The sequence below is a fragment of the Schistocerca gregaria genome, chromosome X (genome assembly GCF_023897955.1).
Source record: "Schistocerca gregaria isolate iqSchGreg1 chromosome X, iqSchGreg1.2, whole genome shotgun sequence".
Taxonomy (NCBI): domain Eukaryota; kingdom Metazoa; phylum Arthropoda; class Insecta; order Orthoptera; family Acrididae; genus Schistocerca; species Schistocerca gregaria.
The window spans coordinates 435,782,778-435,795,391 of NC_064931.1; the positions used below are offsets into that span (position 1 = coordinate 435,782,778).

General features: G+C 39.6%; 1 protein-coding gene across 1 annotated transcript in view; it reads right to left on the reverse strand.

The window, feature by feature from the left end:
* The window catches only part of LOC126298123 (beta-galactosidase-like), a 263,518-nt gene that overhangs the window by 82,030 nt on the left and 168,874 nt on the right, over window positions 1–12,614 (reverse strand). The window contains exon 7 of the mRNA XM_049989441.1: window positions 1,838–2,059. Within this exon, the coding sequence (XP_049845398.1) occupies window positions 1,838–2,059 (222 nt within the window). The remainder of the gene's footprint in view (window positions 1–1,837; window positions 2,060–12,614) is intronic.

Here is a 12,614-nt window from a genome sequence, read left to right on the forward strand (position 1 = left end):
TCTGCTGTTAGTGGTCATGGAAGACACTGTAATGCTGTACAATACGTGAATGCCATCCTCTGACCGATAGTACAACCATATTGGCATCATACTGGTGAGGCATTCATCTTCATGGCCAACAATTTGTACCCCCATTGTGCACATCTTATGAATGACTTCCTTCAGAATAATGACATTGCTCGTCTAGAGTGCCCAGCATGTTCTCCAGACATTAACCCTATCGAACATTTTGGGATAGATTAAAAAGGTCTGTTAATGGACGTGACCCACCAACCACTCTTAGGGATCTATGCTGAATTGCTGTTGAGGAATGGGACAATCTGGACTAATAGTGCCTTGATGAACTTGTGGATAGTATACCACAACAAATACAGGCATGCATCAATGCAAGAGGATGTGTTACTGGGTATTAGAGGTACAAGTGTGTACAGCAATCTGGACCACCACCTCAGAAGGTCTCACTCTATGGTGATACAACATGCAATGTGTAGTTTCCATGAGCAATAAGAAGGGGAGAAATGATGTTTATGTTGGTCTCTATTCCAATTTTCTGTACAGGTTCCAGAACTCTTGGAACCAAGATTATGCAAAACTTTTTTTGATGTGTGTACATATAAAAATTAACTTCATGTAGATGCATACAGCCATGTTCACAAACAAGGTGTCAGACAATAACAGAAGGAGTCAGTTGTCAATACTGATCATACTGTATCACAAGCTAAAGCACAACCAATATTACAGCTTATTTTAAACATGTGATTATTTAGGTGTGCCAGAGCAGTGAATCTTCCTTTTATGGATGGGACTCCCAGATTTCAGATGATGTACCTTCACATATAGTAAGCCAGGTCATGACTGTACTGGGTATCTCTCCTAAGAGTTGTGAGGCACATTTTCCTCTGGCATTTGGCAAGTATAACAATTAAATTTTTACAGTGTGTAGCTGGAGCCAGCCCAAACACAGACTACTCACTACATCTTTCATGTGATGCCTAGTCTCAAACGAAGGCATTGGTTTGTTTCCCATTACAAACAAAATTATTTTTAAACTGGCATTTCATACATCCAGCAATAAAGAAGTCCCAACTTAGTCTAGTTGAATGTTAATTTTATCAATACATATTAACAGGAACAGTAAAACACAAAGAGTAACCTGAAAACCAACAGTGATGGCATCTCCCATGCCTGCATTGACTGCTAGTGCCATGCAGTAATGCTCAGTTGCTACTGGAGTACTCATTATTCCTCCTGTTTTAATGTCCCCTTTAATACATAATGATAAAACAAATATTGTACTAGACTAATTCAGGACTGTTCTAGTAAACAGGCATGTAAAATTTTGCATTAAAAATAATTTTGTTTGTAGCAGGAAACAAATCAATGCTTTCCTTGTTTCTCTGAGACATGATGAATAGTATGTGTTTCAGCAGACTCCAGCTACAAATTGCAAAAATGAAATTGCAAATATCTGCAAAAACACCAGGAAAATTGCACCTGAAGACACTTAGGAGAGACCCCTGGTAGAAGAGACATACAAAGGTATCAGCAGTCAGTCATCTCCAGATAATGAAGAAGCCTTGAGGTAGTATTCAAATGGAACACAGCCTGAATACTGAGTAGAATTTATACAATGACAAAACTATCTGTCTGTGAAAATTACTGGTTGTTTTTTGTTGTAAATTCCATATATCAACTGCTGCAATGATAAATATATTGAACTAAGAAAAACCTGATTTCAAATTACATTGTAAATTTAATATCATGTTTCAAAGGCTTTTAACAAATGTGAAGTCATATTATTTTGTGATTTAATGAAAATTATTCAAAAGTTACATACCTGAGGTGAATCCAAAATTTGTGCCACCAAAGAAGACGTAAAAGTTAACTGAAGCATTCATCTCAAGCATTTCCTCTAGACGTGTCACAATTGCACCTGTATTTACTCTTTGGTATCTTTCTCCCCAATGAGACAACCAACCAGGATAGAACTCTGAGTTAACTAGAGGTCCTTGTGGTTCATGACGCCTCATAGCACTGAATGAAGATGCCACATTTGAACCTGGAACAAGTGTGACAAAAAGATAAATAAATCTTAAGTTGTGCGACATGCATAGAAGCTGGTGTAATCATGAACATGAGTAAATTAATTTTAGAAATGATTTAAACTGAAGCAACAATGGAATTTTTAAGTGAATACTAAAATAGTTGGGGAAAAAATTATTCTGCAAATGAAGATCATGACTGACTTATTATGTAATGTTGTGAAATGTTGTTGAGGATGTGTCAATGACAGAAAAAATACATTGCTTTCATTTCAGATGATGATTGTGTCAAGTAGAGTTTCTGATTGGTAAATTAATCCAACTGTATTATCCATTGACAAAATGTACCGCAGTAGGAAGTCATCCTCTTTTGGATTCTGTGTTAAGCCATACATAGTACCACTATTTTAAGTGCAACTTAATTATAGCAATAATATCATTTTACTACACTGGTAAAAATTCCATCCATTTGCTTCTTATGTTATACTAAGTGTGTTGCATACAAGGCAACTAGTTAATGGGCACTGTGACAGTGACTGGTGATCAGAAGTGTGGAGCATGTATATAGTCTTGTGCAAAATAGCAGTTGTTGTCTGAAGCATAGAGATAATTTAAAACTTATAGATAGGAACAGAAAATAAGTAAATGAGCACATCTATAGTAAAAAATGTTTCCTCAATATGGAATTGAAATTCAGTATTAGTATCAAAACTATAATGAAGGCTGTAGTACATTTTAGGAGGAAGAATACTGTTTTTTATATAAAGAGGTACATAATGAAGCCCTAATGTGATACATAAAATGTATGTAGCTTTATTCACTGTACTGATGAAAATGAAATAAGCAACAAAGGTATTGCAGATAGTGGAATCTCTGTGAGATGATGAAGCTTACACATTGTTTCAAGGGGAGGAAACATTTGAAAATAAATTGTTACATGTAATGTACAAAGCATTTCTACTATTTTTACAGATGACCTCATAGTAGATTATTAAGAATCAGTGTACGGCAAAATATGCAACTGTAAAATGAGTTTCTCTCCTAAACACAGTACATGAAACTGAAAAAATTTCTCCTTTTGACATGTTTGATTTCAACCCAAAATGATCATGATTAACTGAATGAATGTTCTGTTATTATTATAATTACTTTTATTATTGTTGTTGTTGTGGTTGTACTACTTCTTATGGTATTTAAAATAAATGACAATAAATGAGGAAATAAACTTGGGTTTCATGAAATAAGAATTCTATAGAGAAACCGTGAATTTCTTTTAATTTCATATCAAATTGAAATTACAATGAACAATGTTGAAGAATACCTTTTGTGCCATCTCCAATTTAAGGAATTTGACCAGTTCTACAATACAGTTGCTCGTCTCTTCAGCCTAATTTGCTACAAATTTAATTCACATATAAACATTGTATTGTGGTTAGTGTAGACATTCCTGTCAGGTGATATATTAAATAAAAACAATGAATTCATTTCCAGGAAGTAGGATATAGACCAACGTTTGGTGTGTTGATTTATGCCATGAGATAAAGGATAACAGAATGAGACTATTCAAATCACTTAGCTCTTTCAAACGGTGAGTGAAAACATAGGTGCACTCTTCTAATAAGAAATTTCTTTTACTATGCCATTGCCTTTCCAGGTGAGTTGAATTAATAGAAAATTCTCAGATTTCCAACTGTGTGAGTTTGCTGAAACGATAGCATCTTACAAAACATTGGGCACAGCTTTTCCAGTATATGAAATCAATTTTATCTTTCCTGTTGAAGGATGACAGCTTCCATGCTGCTTTAACTGCTGCTTTATTTCTGTGATTAAAAGTTGGACGTCTATCTAAGACATAGTAACAAACTGTTGCATGAAACATGTCGTATTTCTTTTAAATGAGACTTTTGTTTTCACAATTGCTTTTCAGTCAACATTCAATATAGATGTGTCTCCTTTTGCACAAAACAGTCCCATGGAATGTTATTCACATAAAATGTACCATACTCCTTCTGATACAGCAATTTCATACACCTAAAATATCTCATTATCCCATACTACATATAGCACTTTCTCAATTTTGGCATCTGTGGTTATAGTTTTGCTATGTACTACACACTGATCATCTTCAAGAGAAGATAGACCATGGCTGAACTCAACTGTGCATTTTTAACTTCTGAAAAATAATGAGCAGGCTTGTAAGCCTTCATCCACTTTGAATGAATTCCCATTCATTATACCCCATCCTGAAGAAAGTTTTTATGATGGGGTTGTATTCTATTTTATTAATTTGAACAAAGTGCACACAATATGACAACTTTATAGGTCACATAAACAACTGGCTAGTTAGTTAGTTATTTGTTCAATGACTGAGATTCATGATAGCTGATATGAAAAAACTGTCTTCTTGATATTTACATAAAATCATTCAAGGAAAGTACAAAAACCTAATTCAAAGGTTTTATGGAAGATTAATCCCCACTAATTCCAAATGTGAATATAATACATTAAGTAATACACCATCTCACTCAGTGCATGTCTTAAAGAATATCAAACATGTAGAAGACGTCTTCTGAATAGTGAATGATGATGAAGGGTGCAACCAGCTCAAGAGTTTCACCATAAGCCCATTACATCTACATCCATACTCCGCAAGCCAACTGATGGTGTGTGGCGGAGGGTACTTTGAGTACCTCTACCTGTTCTCCCTTCTATTCCAGTCTTGTATTGTTTGTGGAAAGAAAGATTGTCAATATGCCTCTATTGGGCTCTAATCTCTCTGATTTTATCCTCATGGTCCCTTTGTGAGATATACGTAGGATATACTGATTGACTCCTTGGTGAAGGTATGTTCCCGAAACTTCAACAAACGCTCGTACCAAGCTACTGAGCATCTCTCTTGCAGAGTCTTCCACTGGAGTTTATCTATCACCTCCATAATGCTTTAGCGATTACTAAATGATCCTGTAACGAAGCACACTGCTCTCCGCTGGATCTTCTCTATCTCTTCTATCAAACCTATCTGGTATGGATCCCACACCCATGAGCAGTATTCAAGCAGTGGGCAAACAAATGTACTGTAACCTACTGTCTTTGTTTTCGGATTGCATTTCCTTTGGATTCTTCCAATGAATCTCAGTCTGGCATCTGCTTACCGATGATTAATTTTATATGGTCATTCCATTTTCAATCACTCCTAATGCCTACTCCCAGATAATTTATGGAATTAATTGCTTCCAGCTGCTGACCTGCTATATTGCACCTAAATGATAAAGGGTCTTTCTTTCTATGTATTTGCAGCACATTACACTTGCCTACATTGAGATTCAATTGCCATTCTCTGCACCATGCATCAATTTGTTGCAGATCCTCCTGCATTTCAATACAATTTTCCATTGTTGCAACCTCTCGATATACTACAGCATCATCTGCAAAAAGCCTCAGTGAATTTCCAATGTTATCCATAAGGTCATTTATATATATTGTGAATAGCAATGGTCCTATGATACTCCCCTGCAGCACACCTGAAATCACTCTTACTTTGGAAGACTTCTTTCCATTGAGAATGACATCCTGCATTCTGTTATCTAGGAACTCTTCAATCCAATCACACAATTGATCTGATTGTCCATATACTCTTACTTTGTTCATTAAACAACTGTGGGGAACTGTATCAAATGCCTTGCAGAAGTCAGGAAACACAGCATCTACCTAGAAACCTGTCTCTATGGCTCTCTGGGTCTCGTGGACGAATAGCGAGAGCTGTGTTTCAAATCCACATCATCATCATCATCATTTAAGACTGATTATGCCTTTCAGCATTCAGTCTGGAGCATATTCCCCCTTATAAAACTCCTCCATGATCCCCTATTCAGTGCTAACATTGGTGCCCCTTCTGATGTTATGCCTATTACTTCAAAATCATTGTTAACCGAATCCAGGTACCTTCTCCTTGGTCTACCTCAGCTCCTCCTACCCTCTACTGCTGAACCCATGAGTCTCTTGGGTAACCTTGCTTCCTCCATGCGTGTAACATGACCCCACCATCTAAGCCTGTTCGCCCTGACTGCTACATCTATAGAGTTCATTCCCAGTTTTTCTTTGATTTCCTGATTGTGCATACCCTCCTGCCATTGTTCCCATCTACTAGTACATGCAATCATCCTAGCTACTTTCATATCTGTAACCTCAACCTTATTGATAAGGTAACCTGAATCCACCCAGCTTTTGCTCCCATACCACAAAGTTGGTCGAAAGATTGAATGGTGCACAGATAACTTAGTCTTGGTACTGACTTCCAGAAAATTCATTATACTCTAACATAATGTGTGTTCCAAAATTCTACAACTGATCGACAGTAGAGATATAGGTCTATAGTTCTGCACATCTGTTTGATGTCCCTTCTTGAAAATGGGGATGATCTGTGCCCTTTTCCAATACTTTGGAACACTACGCTCTTCTAGAAACCTACGGTACACCGCTGCAAGAAGGGAGGCAAGTTCCTTTGCATATTCTGTGTAAAATTGAACTGGTATCCCATCAGTTTGAGTGACCTTTCCTCTTCTGACTGATTTTAATTGCTTTTCTATCCCTCTGTCATCTACTTTGATATCTACCATTTTGCATCTGTGCGACAATCAAGAAAAGGAACTACAGTGCAGTTTTCCTTGACCTTGGTGAAACAGCTTTGGAAAAATACATTTCATAATTGGGCCTTTAGCCTGTCATCCTCTGTTTCAGTACCATTTTGGTCATAGAGTGTCTGGACATTTTTTTTTTGATCCACCTACCACTTTGACATAAGACCAAAATTTCTTAGGATTTTCTGCCAAGTCAGTACATAGAACTTTACTTTCGAATTCATTGAATGCTTCTCGCCTTTCATCTGATCTTTTTTTTTTTTTGTCATAGCTAGTTGGGACAGTACTCTCTAAGGTATTCAAGATGAGCAATTAACTGTATGAAATAGCTGATACAACTGATCTGATCTCAAGAGCTTTTAAATGTTTAGACCCTGCATTACTTATACACCATCTCCTTCTTTTCATTGATACAAAGTACATAGTGAAGTTCCAAAATAATCCTTTTGTCCTGCAAATTATTTCTGATTCTTTTGGTCTTGTCTCAAAATATTCCTTAACACCGTACAAAAATGCTGTTTTAAGCACTCTCCTAGTTTTGTTTTGAAAACTGGCTGTGCTTTTATATTTTCTAAACTGCTTGGTAATTCGTTGTATAATAAATAATCTGCTTTAGTAGGGTCTTCATTGGCCAGTTACAGTCAGGTACTGTTGATGGGATAGTTGCTGTATCTTGCTACTACTGAAAGTGAATGTGAGTGTGCTGAGTGTAGGGTCAACGTGTGTGTGTGTGTGTGTGTGTGTGTGTGTGTGTGTACTCAAATCAAACACCAACCATGTCAGTGTGGGCCGGGCACTAGAGGCTATCTGTAGGAAATGTGCACATGGCACAGTCACCGCAGCACTGTCTACCAGCAAATCACATCTACGAGGGTCGGTCAAAAAGTAATGCCTCCCATTTTTTTTCTACTTAAAAAAATTAAGTTAAGTGAAAAATTTCAATTTGGCGCCATTCCTCAAACCTTCTTCTGCAATCCACTGCAGTAGTAACTTTCTGTGTCAACAGGTGGCAGCACAGCAGAAGTTTGTAAGATGGCCGACATCGATGTTCGTTTGAGACAGCGTTGTGTGATTGAATTCTTGAATGCAGAAGGTGAAACGCCCATACGCATTCATGAAAGACTGAAGAAGGTGTATGGTGTTGTGACAGTGGATGTCAGCACTGTTAGACGATGGGTTCGTCGTTGTAAGGAAGCTGAAGGGCAAACACCGTTGACTGACGAAAAGCGGAGCAGCAGGCCGGTGAGTGCAGTGACTCCACACAACATTCAGCAAGTTGATGACATCATTCGTGGTGACCGTCGGGTGACTGCAGATGAAGTGTGTCGCATTATTTCTCTTAGTAAAGGCAGTGTGATCACGATTATTAAACAATTGGGGTACTCAAAAGTTTGTGCACGGTGGGTTCCAAGAATGTTAACCGATCAGAATAAAGAGGCAAGGAAAACAATAGCCTCCCAACACTTGCAGCGCTTCCGTTTGGAGGGAGATGAGTTTCTGAAAAAAATTGTGACCGGGGACGAAACATGGGTGCATTTTTTTGAACCCGAATCAAAGAGGCAGTCAATGGAATGGCGTCACACAAGCTCGCCGAGGAAGAAAAAATTCAAAACTGTGCGATCGGCAGGGAAAGTTATGGCAACAGTTTTCAGGGATACAGAGGGTGTGATTCTGGTTGATTTTTTGGAGCAGGGATGCACAATAAATTCTGTTCAATACGTCACAACCCTCAAAAAACTTAAAGCACGTCTTCAGCGAGTTCGCCCAACAAAATCAATGGCAGATGTTCTTCTTTTGCATGACAATGCAAGACCACACACCAGTCATCACACCTCTGACGAGATTGTCAAAATTGGATGGGAAGTTTTGCCTCATCCCCCATACAGCCCTGACCTGGCACCATCAGACTTCCATCTGTTCGGGCCACTAAAAGAAGCTCATCGTAGGATTCATTTTGAAGATGAGGAGGCTGTCAAAACATCCGTGCGTCAATGGCTTAGGAAGCAGAGCTGTGATTTTTACCGTGCTGGGATACATGCCCTTGTTCAGAGATGGACCAAAACTGAAGAGATGGGCGGAGATTACATTAAAAAATGACAAAATGATCCTCAATGTTGTGGTTTTCAACCTATGTAATTGCATTTAAATTTCCTGACAATTAAACGTAGAAAAAAAATAGGAGGCATTACTTTTTGACTGACCCTCGTATGTATGTGCAAAGCAACACTGACTCACCCTCATTATGTTCTTTTAATATGTACTGCTCACATCAGTTCTTTTATGTATTGCTTATGTTGCACCTTCTGTATAATTGTTTTGTCTTGTTGCATGTGGAGTCACAAGAGGCTGATTTCCATTATTATCCAGAGGTTTATGGATAAGATCATATATGTATTACTTGGATTTGTTTTGTGCATTACTTGGTTAATACATGACTGGTGACCAGGATGGGATGGTTTCTCTGTGTTCTGTATTTAAGTGTGGTTTCATCAGGCTTAGTCATTATGGATGCTGTGCCACCAGCCCTGATTGAACAGTTTACTTCAGAAGTAACCCCTTTGTCAGTTTCCATTAACAGAGGGAGTAATGTTCCACTGGTCTATTCACCCACTGTTCTTCCCTGTGATGCTTCAACCTAGGATTGGGAAGCTTACCAAAAAAGACTCAGAGTGCATTTTTAGTCTTTTGGTATGATAGACTCGCAGTTCAGCAAAGCCTTATTCCTCTTGTAGGTTCCACCTAAGGTGTAGCAATTACTGTGTTAGCATGCCCCTTTACAAGAACTGAAAGCTCTTGCTTCTGATCACATGCACAGTTTATTGTCCAATTATCATCAAAAATGGATGCATGTCACAGCAACGTAAGTTGAATTCTACTTATGATGCAAGAAACCAAACCAGTCATACAGGGACAGGGCAGCCAAACTTCAAGGATTTAGCTGTAAGTGTCTGTTCATTACTGATGCCCATAGTGATTCTTATGCAGACCGTATGGTCCGTGATGCATTCATATGTTTAAATCTGGACAAGGAACTGTACCTCTGTGGAAACCATCTGTTGGCAGAAGTTTTGAAAATAGCACAATCTTTTGAAGTTTCTCAGGCAGCAGGTGACCAAACTAAAGCATGAGGTGATATGGCAGTAATGTCACAAAATGTGCTCACTATGATGATAGATAGATTGCATGAGGAAGTGGCAGTAACAGCAGTAAACATACGGGCCCAGCACCAAGTAGACCAAGGTTGGTCCAAGCAGCCAGGGCCACCACCCCACCAACATCAGCATTCTCTGTTTCAATCTTGTCCTTCCTGTTTCGTCCACCATGAATGTTCAGCATGTCTTAAGCGTTGTGCCACTTGTAATGCTTGCCAAAAGAAAGGCAACATCATGTCTGCATGTCATTTCCCAGGCATTGATCAGGATATTGACACAGATGTAACTTGTGTGGGACTCCAATGCTTGTAACTTCTCCCAAGTTGCTTATCAAGTTAAGTCAAACCGATGAGAGTTTAGGCTCACCACCTTTGAAACCAGTCACATGGAAACTGGTCCATTATAACAAACAGAACATTGCAGTGTTGGGACAATTTATGGCATCTGCCTCATACATGTCAGAGGTTTGTTCCATTACATTTCTGGTGGTTGCTGATGCCAGTGTTGAGATCTTGTTCCGGATGGTCGCATTTCAGGAATTTGGATTTTCTATCACTGACACAGTTCACCTTGTGTCTGATCGGTTACCATGTTCTCAACTGAAAACACTGTGTGAGGAGATTTCACACTAGTTCTCAAAAGATATGGGGTGTGCCATAAATTCTTATACTTATATTTCTTTGAAACACATGACTTGGCCTCATTTTTGTCATGTGTGTCCTATTCCTGTGGCCATGAAAGATCAAGTGAAAGCAGAATTGGACAGACTTTAATCTCTAGGGGTGGTGTAACCTGTTAAAGCTAATGAATGGTTCTCTCCCATGATTGTAAGTCGTGAACCATCAGGGAAACTTTGCCTCTGTATCAACTTCAGTACTATTATCAATGTGCAATTGATCATGTCGGATAAGTATCCTTTCCAATGCCAAGAGGGAACTGTTGGTGAAAATATATGGTAGCCAGTACTTTTCTAAAATTGATTTTGTCTGAAGCATATCTGCAGGTTTCTGTGGATAGACAGTCTTGGTGGGTCCTGATTTTGTGTATTCCTTTTGATCTCTATCAGGATTTGTGCCTTCCTTCTTTTGGTGTGGCTACTGCCCATGCTAGTTTCCAACAGTTTTTAGAGGAACTGATTATTCCTGTCATGAGCTGCATTAATTATCTGGCTGATACTGTTGTCACAGGCTCTCCCATGACTGACCAGTTGAAAACTTTTTGTACTTTTATTTCTGTCCTACAGTCCACAGGCTTGTGGTGAAACCTCATTAAATTTCAAATTTTTCAACTTTCTGTTATTTATTTGGTGCTTAATCATGCCTTCCCTTGGGACCTGATCCCAACATTGATCATGCAGAATTGCTTTGTTTCTATCTTGGTATTGAAACAAGGGTACAGTTGAGGGTTTCCAATTACGAACTTTCACATAGCAACTGCCATTGTCACCAACCCAGTTCTCGGTCAGGTGGTTCCATTTGTTCAACAGGCCTCCCAGGCAAACTGCCCAGTCAGGCTTCAGACACCTATGCAACTATTGTTCCTTACAGTGTCACCTCTCTGTTTTTGATGGTGTTTCGCAGTTGTACATGGAAGACCTCTCTCCCTGCTACACTATGGTATGAGGTTCTATGTGTTCTCCGCAAGGCCACTGGGGAATTTCATACACTAAACTGACAGCTAGGAGACACATTTTTTGGTCAGGGATTGATGACAAAATTGTCCATTTTGTCATGGCTTGTGAGCAGCATGTCTAACAAAGGCAGCACCCAGGGTGTCTCTGTCCCTCTGACATGCTCCACACCAGCCATGGGTACACATTCATGTAGACTTTCTGGGTCTCTTCATGAATTCCTATTGGCTCTTGATTGTTGATGCATTTTCCCAGTTTCCTTACATTCTACAATGTGCATCAATGTCAGATGAGATGGCAATTCATATGTTTTTGTGTTTATTTTTTCTATTGAGGGGTTGCACTGTACCTTAGTTTCCAATAATGGGACCCAGTTCATTTCTCATACCTTGCAGTTGTGTTGTCCCTGTAGCGGCATTATCATGTTATGCCTTCACCATTCCACCATCAATCAAATGGTGAGGTGGAATGACTAGTGCATATGTTCAAGCCCGAATGAAAAAGTTTGTTGTGGATTCTTCACTGAAAAATGCCCTTCTAATTTTTCTGAGCACCTATTGCTTCACACCTATGGAGGAGCAGAGCCTGGTTGAGTTTCTTCACTGCCAGCAGCCACACACACTCATCCACCTTGTGCGGTCTGCACCGCACCTGCCATGGTCAAGTTTGTCTGACCAATTTGCACAAGGATCGCCGGTGTGGGCCTGATGGTTTGGTCACCATCCCATGTGAATACCATCCACTGTTGTCCTTCTGTGGATGTCATCGTTATGAGATCCATATGGTTGATGGGCTGGTGACACACCACTTTGATCAGTGGCAGTGCCGTTGGCCGACGGGAACTTCCAAGTTCATGTGTGCTCTCCCATGGCTACAGTCTGCCCCACTGCCCCCCGCCTCGAGCCCATCATTGCTTGCTGTGGAGGTCGTCCTGTCCCATTGGCTGCCTACTCCACATGCAGTGCCCTGGGCTTCCAGCTTCCTGGTGTTGGATGCTGGTCCATCTCTGGCCTCGGGTCCATTGCAGGAGCCTGCTGCTCTATTCAGGCCACCTCCACAAGTCCCGTCACCATCATTGCCTCAGCCATTGTCACTGGTGAGCATAGCCCCATCTCCTCTCCACTGAAACCTGCCTGCTGATGATGATACAGAG